Here is a 21,987-nt window from a genome sequence, read left to right on the forward strand (position 1 = left end):
TTAAAGTCACATTACTAGTATCATCAAGCTAATAAATAAAAAAGTAAGGAGGGAGAAAATAAAACACACTTAATAAGGTTTAAGAGGGACTAACTAATAAGTAAATTACCATATATGATGTTACATTTATGTCATGCCTTTCATCCAGCTGGATTTCAAAGCACTTTACAAACTTTACTAACTGATGTAAGCTAAGAGCCAAGTTCTGCAGTTCTCATTTAGGTAAAATTCCCATAGATTTCAGTGAGAATTTCTTATGACATTGTACAGAGCAGCAGGGCCGGCTCTAGCGTTTTTGCCGCCCCAAGCACAAAAAAAAAAAAAAAAAAAAAAAAAAAAGGCCGCGATCGCGATCAGCGGCAATTCGGCGGCAGGTCCTTCGCTCCGAGAGGGAATGATGGCCCCGCTGCCGAAAGGCCGGATGTGCCGCCCCCCATCTTCATTGGCTGCCCCAGGCACCTGCTTGCTAGGCTGGTGCCTGGAGCCGGCCCACAGAGCAGATTTGACTAGAACCATTCATCGATAAGAGAGTCTTGTGACAAATAGAGCCTACTTATTTTTTAATGGTCTGTGATACAACACCTATATAAAATATTTTTTTGACCTGCAGTTGCAGAATCCCTACACTGTATTATAATTACAAAGGGAAATCTTAGGAATAAAGTTACACAGCCATCTATGGTCCTGCATCAAAAGGGACACCTCAGTAATGTTTCCCACATAGCATTTACACAGAGCCAGCTGTAACAGGAAAAAGGCAGGTTAGTGATACAGTTAACATGATGATCAGATGCCAGTACTGAAATGTTTAAAAACAATGGATTTGAAACCAGTGCAATTATGTGGCAAACAGATAAAATCAGATCTGGCCCCTTCTAAAGAATTTGGTGTGCTAGAGGTACCTGTATTTGATTACATGTAACTCTGTGAAAAACCCATATGCGTTAAAATTCCTCTACTGCCTTCAGTGTTGTTGAATCCTTCATCAGGTAAATGAATTCCACAGGTGGACATACTGTGTGAAGCAGTGTTTCTATTTATTTGTTCTTAATTTACTAGCTATCAACTTAGTGAAGACCTCTTGTTTTCATGTTATATGAAAGGATAATAATGGGAGACTGGATCAGTTTCAGTATCATTTTCATAATTCTGAACACCTCAGCCAAGGCCTCCCTAGCTCTTCCTCTGAATAATCTTCAAAGGTAAATACTATCGTGTTTTTTTCCTTTCCTTGGAATACAAATTTTGAGGATTTTTTTTAGTCAAATAATAAAAATCACCACCACCCAACACTCATACTGGTATTGGTAAATTTCTATCGAGTGGAATTATGTTTTTAGTTAGCTCTGACATTTCAATTATTTACAGTAAGCATCTGGAGACTGCTGAGTTACCAGGCCATTCCCCTGTCCTGACATCACACTATCTGAAGGTTTCATTGTCCGAAACTGACGAAGTATTTTAACATTTAATGTGAAATGGGGGCATATATTTTTATACAAATCTACTGATCTCTCACCTGTAATAGCCTTAGCCGTTGTTCATTGTTGAATCTTTCTACAGCAGCCCAGAACCACCGAATTACAATGTGATTGTCGTGGTAACCTGTTAGATCAACAACAAAAAGCCCCATTACTCATGAATGGCCTTCCCCAGCTCAGTCTTAGTTACAGTCTTAGCCTCCATACTTATAATCAAATATCAGCAAAAGACAGCAAGTGAGACTAACCCAGGGCTCTTATCAGGGTCATTGCACGTTGCTCCAAATTAAAGGCAGACATTCAGTTTCCCTTTTGTAAACACTTAAACCATTAGCAAGTCACTCATCCGAGTTGCCAACTCTTGTGACATTAGGTTTTTGTTTTTTTACGTTTTTTTAAAAAGCTGCTCATGATGCCAGTAGCAATTGCAGCCACCTCACTCAAAACAGCTGTCATCTCATTGTTCTTGATGGGACTGAAGCAGGACTGCACTCAGATAGGCTCACTACCAGTTCCAGATAGCCTTTGGAAATGGAAGTGAAGTGGTCCTTACTAAAGATGGCTGCCTTACCACTCTCTTTATGCAGTCAGGCTGGAGAAAAATCAGAGAACAGTTGAATGTAAGAGCAAGGAGAAAGACTGAGCGTAATGGGGATGTGAGAGTGGTTTGGAGTCACATATAACATGAACCTTTACCTGCTGCTGTAAACGAACTCCGAGAACACCTTTATGTCAAAGGTTTGCCTACTCACTTTCAGATGCCATCAACCTCTCTGTAAATTCAAAATATAAACATGCTCTTGCCGTTTGGGATCTTACCCCTTTTATCAACTAAAATGACTGCTCCTAATTCAAAAGCTAACCAGGAAAATTAAGACATTCCAAAATTAGTTTAAAATGGGCTCCAACACTTATTAAATTGACATATTTCATAGAATAGGTTTAGCAAAATCTTAGACAAAGGGCACTTCCAGGTTCATTCATGTGGTACCAGAGCTAACTTTGACTAGGAAAAAAAAAAATCAGTGTCACCTCCTCTATACTCTGTGTTGTTTCTCCAGTCACTTAAGTCAATTTCTGCCGTGCCAGCAATAACCAGTTCCAATTCTCTTGCATCAAATACAGACACCAGCCTAGCGTCAACAACCTGTGAAAGGAAATAAAATACATAGAAACGTGTCCTCATTGTTTCTGTTATTTTTGCCTCCTACTAAACAGACTCCCCAGTTACTAATGCTGTATCATTTTTCAAGTAATGTTCTGGCTTGTTCAATGAATGGGGAGGCTTAAGGTTAAAACGTTTTTCAAAAGATGCAAATATGTGGACTATTCTTCCACTGGGTTTCATACTGTAACTACATTCAGTTTCATTAGAAGCTCATAGTATTTAGAAGGAAAATGATTTAGAAAAATAATACAGAAATACTTCCAGGGCAATAAGGATCAATATATTCAAGGTCCATGTTCAAGGTGGAAAATGTAAAGGAAAACATCTTGAAATATACTCAGCCAATTGTGTAATGCTGGACATGGAGTAAAAAATTCCTTCCTGAGTTCAACTCTCCTTATTATCTGAGTTTGCACTGCTGCTAATGCAAATAGTGTTAATAATGTTTTCCATTTCTTTAGAATGTAGTCATGTTATTTGACTCAATGACCTCCAACAAGTGACCTCCACATATATAAGACAACATTTGATTATTATGAAATACATTAGGTCTACTGTAGGATACATATGACTCTCACTCCTATGTTTTCTAAATACTGTGTGATTGGGTGTATTAGAAATGCAAGTATAGAGAAAGCTAGATAATATACACATGGGAACTAGAGTTGAGTAGGATTTCTTACCTCGTAGAAACCTCGAACTAGACTTTCTGTTTGCTGCACAACCCCTCTCTCAATTCTCCATTTCACCATTCTCTCTATGTATTCTTTTTTGTTCTTCTCTGTGACTGGGATGTTGGCACCCCCTGGTTTCAATTCCCGTTCAGTGATCTTAGAGGAAAACCACCACCAAAATAATATAAAAAGACAACAAAAATATATTATAAACTCAAGCTTTTAGATAAATATGTAGCGCTAATTCCCCAATATCATAGGCCAAGCACAGATTGGTTTAACAGACTGGAGTACATAAACTCAGACAGATGACATGAAATTGAAATCCCCGTTTTCACCAGATCATGTCAAGTACCAAGTAAGAAGAAGCAGCTTCAAAATAAGATACACAAACCAGCTTCTGCATTCTTTAGGTATTGCATTGGTAGGTAACGAATGATAATCTCTCTATAGGTTTTTCAATTGTTCATATCAACCCAGATTTTTATTAATGAACTCAAATCAGCTGGGAATGACATCATTTTTCAGTCCAAAGAAACAGTTACCTAACAACAGAATATAAAGAGGAAAGGAAAGGAAAGTAGCAATCTTGCACACCTGCCCAAAAACTTCTTCATTTACAGTGAATGTGAGATCTAGGATATCATGTATATCGTTGTCTTTCATCCACTGCAAACTCTGGTGGAACTCCTCATCAAGGTATTCCAAGTCACTCAGGTCACAGAGTCTAACATAAACAAGAAGAAAATATACAAATAAAGCTGACAGCAGTAGTGCATGCTCATTAACAGAGCTGAGACAGGACAGCCCTACAAAACAAACTGAGAATAAAGAGAGCTCAGAGAAATCAACAGAACAAAGAACAATGGTTACTGGATTCCTTTGTGCTGACGTTCTTAAGTCAAGTTAGTAGAAACTATTCTGAATCTCTGTATTTGCCTAGCAATGGTAATAGCAACTATCTGCATAACTCTCAACTCTTTGTTGTTAAACTACAAAACCCTAAATTTCCATTTTAAAGACCTTTTGCTTGTAAATTTCACTTTATTTCAAATTCTGGCTGCTTGCACCATATTTCAATGACTTATTTTGACTATGGATTACAAAAAATGCTATTAATTCTTGTAATACTTAAGTGTAAAGATCAATATGTGACATATAATTCATCTCATAAAAGAAATAGGACCTTTTTATTAGTACTAACTAAGCTCTGCAATAAGGAGGATGCTCTTAATTTGTCACCTCCTGCTCTCTCCACTTTGCCAGTGATGCCAGCCTGGGTGATTTTGCCATAAAGCCCTTAAACACGGTGCGCCCTTCCAAATTTGGTTTGTGAGCCAACTGTCCTCTCCTCATTCAAGCACCTCCTTACCACTTGCGTCTTCCATGATCCCCACAAGAAGTCAGTCAACAATCATAATTATTATTACGGGATCAGATTCTGTCAGCCTTATTCACTTGAAGCAGAAGCTTAACCTGTGAACAGCCTTACATTTAGGATCACTCAGAGAATAAGCTGCTACTCCACCAGGGGAATTTATTCTTGTGCCCACTCTAGGGCTGGTGCAGGCACATAGGGAAGATGGCTTGCATCTTCTCTAGCTAGAGACCACCGGGAGTGGTCTTGGGCTAAGGGTTACCTTAACTTGCATCCTGCAGCAATGGCCCTTAGCAGCTGTGCAGAATGGCTGGGACAACATTCCCCTTGCTGAGCCAGGAATGCCCCGTGCACCAGTGCCTCCTGCAAAGCCGTGTGCAGAGCTGGTTCAGACACCTCAACTGTGGAGCTGCAGACCCAGGAGGGAGTGCATGAGCAGGGGTAGCCATAAAGCTGCTTTGTAGTGTCTTTCTGCTGGCCAGGCCATAAGGGGATCATGAATCAGGCCCTCTGTTTGTGAAGGTGGCAGAATCTGGCCCACAGCTCTTTAAAAAACTGCTAACAAGCCACCATGACCAATAGATAACTAAACGAAGTAACCACATGATATTATTGCTGGAGTCCTTGTCTTTCAACCCCCCCCCCCCACACACACAGTTTTATTAGTCTCCCCCCCCCCAGCTCCTCTGTCACATCACCTCTAGCCTAGGACTGTCAGCTCCTTGGGAGTGGGACGAGGCCTTTTAAAAAAAAATTCTGTAAAGCACCTACTACAGTTTTGGTTGCTGTAAAAATAAACTTGTATTATTTGCACAGCACCATAAATGTGAACGGTGCTTTACAGATAAATGTAAACCATCTTCGGAAATTCTCAGATGTGGCTTCTGATTTGGGGCTTCCTTTTTTGGGCCCTAAACTTGACACACATTAGATCTGATTTTCAGAGGTATTGAGCAACTGCAGTTCTTATTGTCTTCAGCTGAGCTCTGGAGATGCAGTACTTCTGAAAATCAGACCCAGTTAGGCACCTCAAAATGGAGGCAGCCAAAAATCAGAGACTGCTTTTGAAAACACTGATCTTAAAGTCTAAATAAGGTTTGATTCAGATCCTGTCCTATGAGTCATTAAAGACAAATGAACAAGTACTCTATTAATATCTGATGTTTCACTGCAGGATTTGAAGAGTACGATTTTATAGAAGGAACTGGTGATGTAATTGGTTGACAGGAATCACAAGGTTTTGATATTGATCAGCAACATCTTCAAAGTCATCAAGTAACTGGCTAGTACCATAAATGGGCCTTAATTTAGGTAACTATACTTTAAAGTAAATCTTGGATTAAAACTAAATGACCAAATTATATTGACCTATCTTCTTGGAGTCAAGAACCTGACATTTATTGCTGGTCAAAAACTGCATTTTCCATGAGAAAAAGAAAAATCAGAACATTTCTACTCACATTCTGAGGAGGGCTTTATAAAAGGGCCGTGTAAAGAAGGCATCTAACAAATACTGATGTATCAGAGCAAGACCAAGGATTCGACCACTGAACCTGAACCTGAACGACAAAGGAAATGAGTTTAACCAGTACACTCAGACTTTGTGTTTGTGTGCTGCCCTATCGTTTATCTGTGTACCAAGTTTAACAGTATATTTGAATCAGATAACTATAACTGTATTGTGGTAGCTTGATTCTTTTTAGTTCTCAGTAGAATGTAGTGAAAAAACAGATCTGCAAGGCATGGAAAGTACCTGGGGTTTCAAAGCTGAAGTTGCCACTTTTCAGCTACTGAAAGCTAAACTGAACTCATTCTAACCCTACCAAACTAGGTTCTTTTTTCAAACCCTTGCTTCCAACATGACAGCTGTTTTCTGCCCCTCCGTCTCCTCACTCTCCCTTTCTGAGCACTGAGAGATTGACTCTGACAGATGATTCTAGGCATCCTTTTCTAGCTAGTGGGTGGCTCCATGCTCTTTTTCATGACTGGTGGATATTGGGCTCCATGTAACCTTTTTTGGGGGGGTGGCTGGAAATTATCACCCTTACCATTCCATTTCCCCCCAAAAGTACCAACATGATTTAAACCCCCTTGTGCACTCATTGCTGCTGGAAGATTAGAAATTAGGAACGTGGCAACTTTGTTTGCAACACTAGGGCCTTCACATAGACTCTGTTAGACTCTAAGGGCACAATTCTGCTGTCAGAAATAATGGTGCATGTTGCAGAACATTGTGAAAAAAATCATTAAAGAAACTAGGCATGCCCTCCATATATCTGAAAGCAGATTCAAGCCTAATGCTCTCTCTGAAAGAAAATCAAGTTTCTAAACTTCCTGGTAAGACATAACTCAGAACTATTTTACTTGGGAAAATTAAAGCTTTGTTATGCCTGGCCCTATGCAGGGTGTGCAAGATGGGGAAGAGACACACAAAGCTTCCTCCCTCTGTGCACAGCTGCTTTCCTTGAACTCTCCCTGATGCTGACACTGGCACTAGTCTCTCCAGAAACAAATGGGTCGTGCCCCACTCACTCACTGGCCGGCTCTCTAGGTCCACATAGCTGGGGATAGGGAGAAGAGGGCCATGCACAGCCCTGCAGCTTGTTCTGCCAGACTGTCATGCTTTTTCAGATGCAGCATATACAGTTTGTTGTTGCTGAACTTCTGTATCCAATCTTTTATCAGAGTCCAACAGGTGCATTGCTTCAGCTGATGTGCAGGGCAGCCAGCAAATGGCGTAACTCTCAACTATACTTCATTGCAATGATTCTCCATCATTTGAGACCCTAATTTGCTTCTGTCCTACACAGACTTGCAGCTGTCACCCCATTACTGTAATTTAAACCCAGATTCTCAGCTAGTGTAAATGGCATGGCTCCACTGATTTCGTTGGAGACGCACTGATTTATACCATCTTAGAATTTGGCCCTTAATCATGAAATTGAGATTACGTGTATATATAAAAAAGATACATTTTATAGATATATATATTGAACATCATTTCAGGTTTTTTCCTCTGTTGTTTTTCAGATTCCTCATAGTACATCCTTTTCACAGATTTTAAAGGCTACTATCAGGTATATGGACCTTGATTAAATAGCAAAAAACAAGAAGAGCTATCTCAATAGATTTTCCTCCACCAGATGTGGACTGCCTTACTGGGAACAATCTATATTCATTGAGAAATCCCAAACAAACAACATGCAATAAAAGCTGATTGAAATCTCTCGTACACTGAGTTGACTACAAGCCAATGTTTAATATAATCTGCTTTTCATGCACAAAAGACTGACAGTGCTTTGGTGAAGCAAATGTTTGCTCTTGTACAAAGTGTGGAGTTTCATGTAGTGAGCCAAAACCACAATACATATGTTCCAAATCTCATCTTTGCTGACTTTGTGAGAAACAAGAATATCTGTTACAACCAACAAGGGGGGGGGGGGGGGGAAAGGAAAGTCTAAAGAAATGCAATTATTTTACTGCTGGTTAAAAAGATTGAAAACTCTGCATTTGAACAAATATGAGCTGGTTCTCCACAAGTGGAAACAATAGAAAAAATAAGATTAGAAATTAATTCTTACCACTCATGGTGATTGTCTACAAAAGCAGACATGGGACTTATTTGTACTGTGTAGGTATCATTGGCTGAATATTCAAATAAACCATAATATGGATTGAAGAGCTCTCTGGACACCAGGAAAAAAAACTCTCTTGAAGGTCCACTATAATCCAACCTTTAAAAAAAAATCAAGTTAATTTATTACAGAAGGTTTATTTGATACAACAAGGCTTGTCATAAGAACATAAGAATGGTCATATTGGGTCAAGTCATCTAGCTCACTATCCTGTCTTCTGACAGTGGCAAATGCCAAATACTTCAGAGGGAATTAACAGAACAGAGGCTCAGAGCATGGAGTTGTATCCCTGACTATCTTGGCTAATAGCCATTGATGGACTTTGTAGCAGGGCAGTTGCCCCTTCTGAAAAAAAGGGTAGGCTGATTGGGGAAGCAGCCACAGCTGGGGCCATGCCCCAATCAGGCCACAGCTGGCCCTATAAAAGGGCTGTGAGCCAGAAAATGAGTCAGTCTCTCTCTTGCTCTGGAGAGAAAAGGACCTGGCTGCTTGGGAGCTCAGGGTACAGGGAATGGAGCAGGGCTGGGGAAAGGCAAGGAGAGCTGGGGAGCTCCAGCCTGGTAAATCCCCAGGCTGCAGGCCTTGCTAAAAGACCAAAACAGGTACTGGGGTTGCAGAGGCTGCAGCCTGGGGTTAGGCAGAGACAGCTGGTCCGACCCCCCTTGCCAATGATGAGTGGCCTTTTACAGACTGCAGTCTGCCCCAGTGAGCAGGGCTAGATGATGATTAGCAGTAGCCACTGAGGCAAGGTGGGGATAGAGGGTTGGGGGTTCCCCTGGGAGGGGAGACCCAGAATGTGGGTTACTGCTGGGGGCAGAACCCAGAGGAAAAGGGGCACTGGGGTCTGGGAGGGACACGGGGGCTGGACAAGAGCTAATTCCCAGGATAACCAGCAGGAGGCGCCGCGCCAGTGAGTCTTGCTTCGCTACAGACTTATTCTCTATAAATCTACGTTCTTTTAACCACTGTATAGGTGGCTTATCACTGTGGTGTTTAAATCCTCGATCATGTGGGTGGACTCCTATGCCCGCATGCAGCCTAACTGAGGTGGAGTAGCTTGCAGGATTGGGGCCTAAGTGACACACAGCCTTCACGGAAGACCCTTGCTTAGTCTATATTGGTCTCTTGAGAATAACTTGATCAATGGTATCAAATCAAGTCATTCTGGAGAAGCTAAAGGGAAAGCAGAAATCCCTTCCTAGATACAGCACACAACAAAAGAGCCATCACCCCTACACATATATGCATCTGACAAATCAAGGACAGAAATGGAAAAAACAATCATATTATATCCTTGCAGATGGGAAGCAATATAGCAATTCAAAGAGTTATATTTTCCTTTAGAAAGAAAATCTCAAATTACTTTAATGCTTCATCTTTCTTGGAGTCTCTCTCTCTCTCTCCTTTCAGGACCTTCACCCTATCAAAGTAGTTTTTTTTTTTTAATTAAAAAACCTGGGAGTTATTTAGATTCTTTATTTATTAGAAACTATAATCTTGAATTAGTAGAACCTGAAGGAAATGCATTCTCCAGGTGACATGTAATTGCACTCAAATTGGGAAGACAGACAGCCTCATTGCTGAAATAGTATTGAGACAAATTACTGTCTTGCCACTCCTCCCAGGGTCACAATTGAAGTGAATCAAGTGTAAGGGTATGTCTACACTGGAAACTTCAAAGCGCTGCTGCGGGAATGCTCCCGCAGCAGTGCTTTGAAGTGCGAGTGTGGTCGCGCGTGAGCACTGGAAGAGAGCTTTCCCAGCGCTCCTGGTAATCCACTTCTACGAGGGGATTGGCTCCCAGAGCTGGGAGACTGTCTACACTAGCGCTTTAAAGTGCTCAGACTTGCTGCGCTCATGGGGGTGATTTTTCACACCCCCTGAGCCAATAAGTTAGAGCGCTATAAAATGTAAGTGTAGACAAGCCCTAAGACCAATACCTCTGTAGCAGTGCAGAATGGAAAACTGGGGAGTTTCCCACTGGGAAGAGACATTATTATAGCCCTAAAGGAGACGAATAAAGCACCTCTATAGCCTAAGGATTTCAGACACTGACCTTCTTTAGTCTTAGTGCCAGGATAATGTACACATAGAAAGGCAAGAGACTAAACTTGAAAGGATAACCTGTACGTCTTATGATAATTATCCAATGCACAGTTAATATACATCTAATGTATAGAATATACATCATCTAATCTATAGAATGAGACGTGCTTTGCACCGTATGTGTGTGGGGTTTTTTCCTCTTATTTTGATTTAATATCTAAAATATAAAAATGTACATATCCTTGCCTTTGGGCATCTATGTCCTTTTTCAAATATACAATAACAAATTAACATTTAGCAGAATAATTCTGCTCAGCCACATACAAAAAATATGGGGATGCTAGTTTAATTTAAAAAGTTTATATTAAAATATATAACATTCCACCCTTTTCCAAAAATGCTGGCCATTCTATTCCCTTGTGCAAAAGCCTGAGCAAACAGATCAGTTTTTAATGTGCTCAGAAGCTCAAACAATTTGTTATATTTTAGACCAAGGTGCGGCCTGGATTCCAAAGATGAGAGGTCCCTGAGAATGCCCTGCCAGCAGCTCCTTTTCATTCAAACTGAAGGAGTGTCACTGCTCACTGTAAATGTATGGCAAAAGGAGAGAAAAAGTCTCTGAAACGGGCAGTTCTCTAGACTGGCCATTCAGGGACTTGTATGTCAAAATTAACATCTTACTATCTCACCTGGAAAACCAAAGAGCAACTCAGGCAAATCATAGAAGATTATGGTTGGAAGAGACCTCAGGAGGCCATCTAGTCCAACCCCCCTGCTCAAAGCAGGACCAACACCAACTAAATCATCCCAGACAGGGCTTTGTCAAGCCCGGCCTTAAAAACCTCTAAGAATGGAGATTCCACCACCTCCCTAGGTAATCTATTCTACTGTTTCACCACCCTCCTAGTGAAATAGTGTTTCCTAATATCCAACATAGACCTCCACTGCAACTTGAGACAATTGCTTCTTGTTCTGTCATCTGCCCCCACCGAGAACAGCTGAGCTCCCTCCTCTTTGGAACCCCCTTTCAGCTAGTTGAAGGCTGCTATCAAATCCCCCCTCACTCTTCTCTTCTGCAGACTAAACAAGCCCAGTTCCAGTTCCCTCAGCCTCTCCTCGTAAGTCATGTGCCCCTGCCACCTGATCATTTTTGTTGCCCTCCGCTGAACTCTCTACAATTTGTCCACATCCCTGAGCACTAGTACAATATGTTCACAGTGCAAAACCCTGCTTAATGAGCAGGCTCCCATGTTCTGCGCCGGCTCGGTTTCGGAATGGATTTAAGGTGTGACCCCACTTTGCAGGGTGCACAGTGCACTGCAGTAGTCTAAACTCAAGATGACAAAGGCAAAGATGGTGATATTGAGAGGTCCATGTAAGAAAGAAAAGGTCACAACCACCTTAACTGCTGGCTGATACCTGGTGGTTAAACATCAGTTTCACATCCTCCACCATATCAGGTTTGCTTTCTCCCACCTATTAATATCCTCTCAGTATTTTCTGCATCGAGCCTCAGTCAAGTAGCTCTTATCCATGCCCCAATCTCCACCAGACAAAGGGCAAAACACCCATTTGCTTCAGCTGAGGAAAAAAAGATGTCCTTGTACTGACACGTAGGTGATCGAGGTTCAGTTCCTGGCTGTGACATAGATTTCCTATGTGATGTGGGCAAGACATTTAGCCCTGGTTCTCCATTTGTAAAATATGGACATGAATACTTTTCACCTCACAGAAGGGTTTATGAAGATAAATTCTTCAAAGTTTTACTTCACCAAAGATACTATGATGTTGAGGGCCATGTAAATACCTACAAAGATACAGAGCTGGGTGTCACGAGCATGCTGAAGACAATGTAACCAACGTCTTTTATTTTTCAAACTAACCCTCCCAATAGCCTCAGATACTCATTAAATAAGAGGTGTGGCCAGATAGACCCCTTTAGTATTCCACAGGAGAGCTCCCTCTCATGCACTAATGGTGCAAAACAACACTCTGGGATTTGACAGAAAGTCATGGACAGCTATTCCTTAGTGTTTCTGCTAGGGTTCCATGAATGTCTACACTACTTTACCACCAAGAGTTACCAAAGACAGCTGACAGACCTAATATAAACCTGGGCACCCAATCCATCACTAGGAGATTTCATCCATCAAAGCAGTCTCCATGCCATGCCCAAGCCTGCAACCAGATTGTCAAGGAAATCTGAGGGATCTAGATACCATGAGAGTTTTCTTGCCATAGCCTTTTCAGTAATCTTACCCAGAAATAGAAGATGAGATAAAGAACAATAGTTAGCAATGATGGTTTCTAGAGCAATGGATGTACAAATGCTTTCTTAAGGTAGGCAAGCAACCCACCCTCCCTAATTGAAACTCTCAATCTCCACCAGCAATTGGCCCAGCTCTTCCCCACTGGCCTTCACCAAACAAGAAGGACAACACTAAGAGTTGTTTGCGGTGTTATTGTAGCTGTGTGGGTCCCAGGATATTTGTAGCATAAAGTTCCCTCCATTACCTTAGTGAGTGACACTGCCTGAAACCCAAGCACAGAAGCCTTAGCCCCCGTCAACGTACAACCCCAGCCTCACAGATGCCACCGGTTCAGTATGAACCTGGGCAATTTTGTCCATCAAGTAATGTAATTTTTCCTCACAATGGGAGGAACACAATACAGTTAGTGAGCAACGACAGCTCAGACTATCTGCGTTGTTCAGCACCCACAAAAAAACCACTAATCAAGATGATGCCGATGCTATGGTGGCAGAGACTCTCCTTTGCCTCCTACACATCCATGTCACAAGAATGCAAAAAATCTATTGCACAAATCTTCAGTAAAAGACTTCTGCCATTAGCACTCTGCCAGTCATCTTTACAACTTCAGTTGTTGCCTGCCATCTATAAGCCCAGCGTGTGACCTGTGGGGATGAAGTTGGGAAGAAAAGGTCTAGGGATCACTGTCAAGTTGCGGATGAAGCTATGAATGCTCTTTCTGAAGGAAAAATATTCTCCCTCGGTCATTTGGAAGCATTTAGGTTCGATTAACATCTTAGAGTGGAGTATCAAAGCTGGTCTCTCACCTGGATGGGAGAGGTGTGTCCACCCTCAAATTGCAGAAGGAAAGGATAGTTCCATGTGATGGGCAAATTTCCAATTGCTCGATCTCTAATCCCAGCCCAAATACCCGATCAAGAATATGGTCAGCTATAGGAGTTGGGCCTCTAAACTTCTGAGATAATCTCATGGCAGCCATATAGCCATGAAATCCCAGGATAAAAATATAACTTTTGTGTTTTATCTAATTCCAGCTATTCCATCCAGCTGCTTTCATACATAAAGTTAATGTGACTCACATCAGATGGATCATTCATTACATTCCTGTTCTGTCCGTCAGGTTTGTCCCACAACTAAAGACTTGGCACAAGAATGAAAAAACTCCATACAATAGGCACTCAGCCACACAACAGCTGCAACCGGAGGCATTTGGGTATTCAAATGCAGAAGTACTGTGGTTGGCAGCATGTTTCAATTCTCTTGGGGAGGAGTGTTAGGCATTTTAAACTACCCTCTCATGCAAGGCAGCTGTTTGACATGCAGAACAGACTGTAGCAGCAGGACCTTTGGATACAGTTAGATGCTTGTTATTTTTCAAAGTCACCTTCATCAGTGGTAAATAAGCATTCACAGTATAAATGCAAAGAACAGCATGGAGTAAGAAAACATGACAAATTATTTTACTTTATATGATCTCTTTAGACTAAACAGTTCTTTGGACTTACATCATGGGTGAGATTCTGAGCTGTGCTTCTAACAGGAGCTGGGAATGTTAAGTTAACTTTAAGCCATCTGTGCACCCTCCTAGTCCTGGGCTGTCGAGAGACTAATTTAGACAGTCCAGAGGGCCCTTCTGAATTACGGCAGCCTCCCTGGGCCAATCTATGGACCATAGTGCTTCCCAGAGCCTTCACAGTGATTTATGCTGCGGCCTGGCTCAGGCACACCCCCTGCACCAGGACTTGCAAGAGGATCTTGGGAGTCAGCCTCCACAGTGCCTGCACCAAGGGAATCCACCCCCCGCTGCCACTGGGACTTTTATGGCTCGCTTATACCACTCCAGCCATTTTACCTGACTTACAGGGGCTGGAGCAAGGTGTGAGGATATCACTACAGGATTCAAGGCATCAAAAACATCAGTACATTAATTCTTTTGTCATCTGAGAAGGCCCAAAACATGGGCTTTCACACACATATAATCAACCATTAAATAAAAATGACAGAGTAATAATCAGTCATATTTAAAGACATCTAAGGTAGACTGACGATACTGTTGATTTTGCTATTCACAGCAAATCCAGGCCCTAAAACTATTCCTTTTTACCGATGCCAAATATTTAAAAAAAAAAAAAAAAAAGTATCTGGCCCCAAAAGCCAACTGTTTGGCTGGAAAAATCATGAAATGTAGAAAAATGAATACATTTGGGGTTCATTTTATTTGCTTTGAGATTTTGATTCTTTTCTGAAACCATGAGGACTAAAACTTACTTTTTTTTTTTAAAAACAGTAAAATGGAGATTCTCATATTATCTCATGATTCCAGGAACTGGGGCTTTATAAGAAAAAACACAAAATATTGTGAGACTCATGATAAAATTGTCTGAATGGCAACAGTGGGGTTTAAATTACCCCATGTGCTAATGCAACTCCACCAGAGTGGTCCTTTGGGGCCATCTGCCTGTCCCAAGTCAGGATAAAGGAGGAGGGTTGGGCGTGGGGCTAGCAACTCCACCCAGCAAGCAACCATTAAAAAATCAACTTGCTACAGAAACGCCAACAATAGAGATAACAGAGACTTTTAGCCTGGAAAAAGAAGGGTCTTCAACTCGAAGACACATGACGCTGGGTGGTGAAAGTCGTGAGGAAGCCACTAAGCCGATTACCCTTCTTGCAACCAGGAGGATTACCATCGGTACATGGAACGTGAGGACCATGTATGAGTCAAGAAAGACGTCGCAGGTCGCAGCAGAGATGAGGAGCAACAACCTGACCCTACTAGGCATTAGCGAGGCAAGATGGACGCAAGCTGGACGGAGACGACTGTTGACAGGAGAGCTGTTGCTGTATTCCGGACATGAAGAGAGCGACGCACCCCACACACAGGGAGTAGGCTTCTGTTGTCCAAGCAGGCACAGAGAGCACTGATTGGTTGGGAGGCACATGGTTCCAGGATCATCACAGCATCCTTCAGAACTAAAATGAAGAGGATTAAGATGAATGTTGTACAGTGCTATGCTCCAACCAATGACAGTGAAGAGGGGGACAAAGACTATTTTTACAACAGACTTCAGAAAATATTAGAGATTCTCCCAGACAAAGACATTACCATCCTTAAGGGAGATTTTAATGCCAAAATTGGACCTGACAACATAGGATATGAACAAGTCATGGGGACCCAAGCTCTGGGAGAGATGAGTGAGAATGGAGAGAGATTTGTGGATCTGTGTGCACTTAACAACCTGGTCATAGGAGGTAGCATCTTTCCTCACAAGCGGATCCACAAGAGTACCTGGGTATTGCCAGCAGGCACGATAGAAAACCAGATCGATCATGTCTGTATTAGCAAGAAGTTCAGAAGATCTTTGCAGGACGTTAGAGTTAGAAGAGGAGCAGACGTAGCGTCCGACCATCACTTAGTGGTGGCCAGATTGAAGCTGAAGAAGAACTGGATAGACGCGTTAGATAGAAGAGCGAAGTACAACATCAGTCTTTTGAAGGATCATAAGATCAAGGAAGATTTTGGACTGACGCTGAAGAATAAGTTTTCAGTACTACAGGATCGGTCTGAGGAAGAGGAAGACAGTGTATCCAACAGATGGCAGAAAGTGAGAGAGACACTTAGGTCAGTATGTCAGGAAGTGCTTGGAATTAAGAAATACCAGCAGAAAGAGTGGATCACAGCAGAGACCTTGACTAAGATAGACGATAGAAAGAAGAAGAAGGCAGTAGTTAATAACAGCAGGACTAGAGCAGCAAAGGCTAAAGCGCAAAAAGAGTATGCTGAAGCCCATAGAGTAGTGAAGAGGAATATTAGGAAGGATAAGAGAGATTATGTGGATGGACTGGCAGCAGAAGCGGAGCAGGCAGCATACAATGGTAATATGAAACAGCTGTATGACATCACCAAGCGACTGTCTGGAAAGTTCAGCAAGCCAGAGCGTCCCGTCAAAGACAAGCAGGGAAAATCTATAACAGAAATAGAACAACAGATGAATAGATGGGCGGAGCACTTTGAGGAACTCCTGAATAGAACAGCACCATTCAATCCACCAGACATTGACCCAGCCAACGAAGACCTTCCAATCAATTGTGACAGACCAACCAGAGATGAGATCAGAAAAGCCATCACTATGATAGAATAGGAAGGCGGCTCGACCTGATGATATTCCAGCAGAGGCCCTGAAAGTAGATCTGGATGTTTCAGTGGAAATGCTGTACCCCCTCTTTGAGAAGATATGGGAAGAAGAAGTGATTCCGGCGGACTGGAAAGAGGGATATCTTATTAAAATCCCCAAGAAAGGAGACCTCAGCAATTGTGCCAACTACAGAGGAATCACACTTCTGTCGGTGCCAGGGAAGGTCTTCAACCGAGTCCTCTTAGAGAGAATGAAGGATGCCGTCGATCCACAGCTACGAGATGACCAAGCAGGTTTCCGGCAAAATAGATCATGCACGGACCAGATAGCAACGCTCCGCATCATAGTCGAGCAGTCTATGGAGTGGAACTCCTCGTTGTACATCAATTTTGTTGACTATGAGAAAGCATTCGATAGCGTGGATCGAGAGACTCTCTGGAAGCTCCTTCGGCACTATGGCATCCCAGCAAAGGTGGTCAACCTGATTAAGAACTTATATGACGGCACACACTGTAAGCTGCCCTCCATGGATCACTCTACAAACAGCTTCCAGGTGCGAACCAGAGGCATGACAAGGATGCTTGTTGTCACCATTTTTCTTTCTCCTTGTCATTGATTGGATTATGAAGACATCCACTTATGAGCGTAGGAAGGTGGGGTTGGATAGGACACACACTACGCAAGCAGCCAACCAACATCACTAGACAGGCATTGCGGTGGAACCCCCAAGGCAAGCGGAAAAGAGGCCGTCCAAGAAACACCTGGCGACGCGACCTTCAGGCTGATAGCATAAAAATGGGCTATACCTGGAACCAGCTAGAGCAAATGGCCCAGGATAAAGGACTCTGGAGATCTGTGGTTGGCGGCCCATACCCCGATTGGGGTGACGGGCATGAGTGAGTGAGTGAGTGCTAATGCAAACGAGAGTTAATCAAAATGTTCTCATATACATTCAGTGGGGATTTCATTACCTATTTCTTTATGACTTATACTTACAGCATTACAAATGGATGAGGAACAGAAACATAAAACCAAGTTCCTGCCCAATTATCAAACAATAATTTAGCCTGCATTAAAAAAAAATTATAAAAAAAAGGAGTGTGGTGTGGGGGGGTAGAACATGCCTCTTTCAAAATTTCTCCTACTATTTCTTTCCCTTCCCCCAAAGTTGCATCCTCCTACATCTAACTAAATGAGCAGTTCTGCATGGCTCACATCCTTGCACCATCTATGCTGAGAGAGTTGTTTGCACACATCCTCTCACCATTCAAAACTGGATCAAATGATTGTATAGAGCTGAGATTAGTCATTTTGCTAGCAAGATACTTATTGTCATTTTGATTTGATGTTACTCATAAAATAACTCATTCTTTTCCTCAAAGAAAGGCATCTTATACAGAGGTGGCCATCAGGGGAAAAAGGAATGGTGTGTGTAATGTGCTTTCCTCATCCAGACCACTCTTCATCTTGTCATTCTGTGTTTAGAAAAGTAAAAACCTGACATGATCTGATCTGGAAGAAGACAATCTACTGAATTTAGTTTTATTTTCTTATTGTATTTTTTCAGCTCTTCCCCTCCCCTTCTCCCACTCTCTCATGTATGATTTGCAATCATTTTACATATGTTTTAAATTTGGGTGAAGCTGCTAGTAGTAAAAACAAAGGCTGATATAAGCTCAATCAAAACACCTTAATCCTGCCATTCCAGTTCTGGGTTTTTCTTCGATCAAGAGTACCTATCAATCTGAATGGTGCCAGACAGTACAGTGATATTATGTATGTGAACAAGCCCACACTTGCAGCTAGGGTGAGACCACCACATTTTACTTGAAAACTTTAACTAGGTCATATTAAAACTTGGCCGTTGAGGATAAACTTTAAACACACTACAGCGTTTAGAACCTTTAAAAGGAGTATTTATCTAATCTTGTACAAGCTGCTTTTACTACGCCAGAGCTGTGAAAAGCATTCTAGAAACGTAATGCCAAACTGCATGGTACTAACAACCAATAGTTATAAGGACTGGTTCAAGACCTATTTTGCAACAGCTCCCTTAAAGACAGTGCAAAATCTCTGAAATACAAGTGAATGAAATTCAGTATATGTTTACAATCATTACAGTTTTAATCATGTTCATAAAAGGTCAGACATGAACAACTAGTCATTTTCAAGCATGTTTCCAATAATTGTGTGTGCAAATCAGGTCTGAAAATTCAAATTAATCTGCATGTGTTGCCATTTGAAAATCAGACCTTTGGGGCAAATCCTCATGCTAGCACCTGGCCTAACAGCTCGGCAAGGCAGAGGTCAGGTGGTGATGTGGCTGTGGAACCTACTTCAGTTTATTGGCTGAAGCAGCTCTCTATGCTCCTTACACATCACTACCACAACATGAAGGATAAACAGAGGATCCGCAAAGTCGAAAATCCTCTGGATATGCTCTCCCACAACCTACCTCCTGTCGCGCTGCTACACCCCCCCCCCCAATCTTCTGAGTACTGTCATGCCAGGAGCCACTGCAGTGCAGGGCTTGGTGCTGGGCACTGGATATGCATTCCCCTCCGCAGTTGAACTGTGTTGGATTACACTGCCAGGAGTCCCTGTGCAGTGGTCAAGGATGAAGTAAGATTTGTCTCTTTGTGTCTAATGAAATAATACATTATAAAAGGCTTTAAGAACTGATGGGAGTGAGGGGGGAGGAAAAAGCAATACATTGTTCAAAGTTTCATTTGGATAAAGGAGCTCTGACCAAATTCCTAACCTGGCCTCATAATGCAAACCACGTAAATGCTACAACACATCAGCATTCAGTCAGCTGCAGGCTAAGCATTTGCTGCATGGCTGTGGAATATTAGAAACACTTGTTTATTTAACAAATAGCAACAGACTAGTTGCATCTGAAAGTTTTATTTGTGACAAAGGACCTCACTCTGAAAGGTGTCCAGGGCTCTTAATTCCCATTGATTTCAATGGGAGTTGAGGGTACACAGCAACTGGAAGGACTGGTCCTTTAGTCCACCCTGTATTTAACTCCCACCAATCAAAATACCTCCTACCTTGTAGCATGCATGAGGAAAACACTGGTAGAGATGAAAGAAATAGAAACAAAATGACAACTAGGTTTGGGTTTGTTTGCTTCCTTAGTGACACACTGAGGTTACAGCAGAAATGCCATATACACAGAGATAAATGCTTTTTTTTTTTTAAATTAAAGCAAGATGCATGACCAAGAGCATCAAAATGAATTATTTGGTTTTGTGAAGTGTGAACAGCTGTAGGTTCTAGGCTTATGTATGTTGCATTTCCTGATGACAATCCTTCCTCTTTCCATTCTAGACCGCAGCAGTATGGTGAAATAGCCAAACACAGCTGCAAACATAGTTGATTAATGTGTTCATGCCCACTTCCCTGTTCTACTCACCCTTCTTCTCCAACAAACGTGACATAGAGTTTATTTCTCTGCAGGTCTTTTCTTGAGTAACCCATAATCTGATTGAAGGCATCTTCCAGCAAGTGGTCTCTCCTGATGATTAATCTGCACAGCAAGATAATTTTAAACACAGTAATTCACAAAAGTGAACTGCAGATGAAAACACATAGTTACACTGGATGGTAACTGTGCAGGATAATGGATACAAACAATATTTAATCTCCTCTTTATACAACCATTTGATCCAGATTTAGCAGATAATATCTGTTAACCTATGTGATTCTTGGATATACTTTAGAATTCAATACAATGTCTCCCACATAAAGAAATAGTATTTTACATTTTTCAAGTCCAGTTCTCATTTACACAAAGTCTGCTTTGCACCATTCTGGCCGCATGAAGGGGTTTTGAAGTGGGCATTTAAATCCACTCTAAAGGCTGTTTACCGTGCCAGGGCTGTGTAAACTGGCCTTAAGGTAAATGAGAATCTGGCTCTTCAACTAAAGCAATATAGTGCAAGGCAAAAGGTAAAATTTGGTGAAAGGGGCTGGATTGACAGCCCTGGAGTTTAATATCCTGTAAGAAGGGCCATACTGGGTCAGACCAAAGGTCCAACTAGCCCAGTATCCTGTCTACCGACAGTGGCCAATGCCAGGTGCTCAGAAGGAATGAACAGAACAGATAATCATCAAGTGATCCATTCCCTGTCGTTCATTCCCAGCTTCTGGCAAACAGAGGCTAGGGACGCTATCCCTGTCCATCCTGCCTAATAGCCATTGATGGACCTATCCTCCATGAATTTATCTAGTTCTTTTTTTGAGCAAAAATGGTTAAGTGGCAAAGAAAAATACACCTGGCCCTTTCTAAATGCAGTGAATTTTTTTAAAAAATAGCTCTAGTGCCACAGTGGTTCTTTGGGAGAAAATTTATCTTTTCCACTAAAAGTAGGTTTTATTTGGCTAACTTATGGGAGTTTGAGGATCACAGTTGGTGCATGGCACTGAATTTTTTGTAAAATCAGGCAAGTATCATGTGATGATTATCTCTTAACATAATAGTTCTATCACACGGTGGCTGGACCCAGTACATGATGAAGGTCCAATCTCACGTATGCCAAAGCAGGTGCTCAATTAAGAGGGCAGGGCAGCAGCTGGGAGCTATAAAGGATTAGGGAAAGACCCAGTGAGGGGAAATCCCAGTGAGTTAGAGTAAACTGGTTCAGTCAGGACAGGAAGATGAGAGCTACCAGAGACCCAGGAACTAGAGGAGTCCCAGAAGGAAGCAGAGGGTGGTTCCCAGGAGAAGGCTGAGAGGGGCTTGCTGGCTGGTGTCCCCAAGCCAGAGAGCCAGGGCTGGAGAGGGTTGAAGACAGGAGGAGCAGGAGCAGCAGCAGGAATTGCCTACTTTCTCTCAGTCGGACAGCCAGAACCAATGGCCGGAGAGGACTGAAGGCAGGGGAGCTGTGGAGGAGCTTACCCACTGACATTCCCAGGGCTAGAGAGCTGGACCCAGTGGAGCTGTGAGAGGGCCAGCGGGAGTGAGAGAAGCTCCCCTGGCAAGGATGTTCACAGGAGAGAGGCAGTGGGGGTTCCCGCTGGGAAGAGCAGGGTTGCACTCGAGTTGGAAGGGCAGGGGTGGCTGTCCTGGTACAAGGACAGGAAAGAGCTGAGAGCCCTGACACCATCAAAGGCGCCAGTGTGTGGTATGGGGGAAATTGAGGGATGAAATGTCTTGAATTTTAATAACTGCTTGCACTGGGGTGAGAAATG

General features: G+C 42.3%; 1 protein-coding gene across 1 annotated transcript in view; it reads right to left on the bottom strand.

Annotated features, from left to right (window-relative positions):
• Nucleotides 1-21,987, bottom strand: part of HECW2 (HECT, C2 and WW domain containing E3 ubiquitin protein ligase 2) — a 185,091-nt gene that overhangs the window by 8,285 nt on the left and 154,819 nt on the right. The window contains exons 20-26 of the mRNA XM_065413387.1: nt 20,210-20,323; nt 8,283-8,435; nt 6,162-6,260; nt 3,921-4,050; nt 3,333-3,479; nt 2,514-2,628; nt 1,520-1,605 (exon numbers count right to left, since the gene is read on the bottom strand). Coding sequence (XP_065269459.1) covers nt 1,520-1,605; nt 2,514-2,628; nt 3,333-3,479; nt 3,921-4,050; nt 6,162-6,260; nt 8,283-8,435; nt 20,210-20,323 — 844 coding nt within the window. The remainder of the gene's footprint in view (nt 1-1,519; nt 1,606-2,513; nt 2,629-3,332; nt 3,480-3,920; nt 4,051-6,161; nt 6,261-8,282; nt 8,436-20,209; nt 20,324-21,987) is intronic.

This window comes from Emys orbicularis, chromosome 11 (genome assembly GCF_028017835.1).
Source record: "Emys orbicularis isolate rEmyOrb1 chromosome 11, rEmyOrb1.hap1, whole genome shotgun sequence".
Taxonomy (NCBI): Eukaryota; Metazoa; Chordata; order Testudines; family Emydidae; genus Emys; species Emys orbicularis.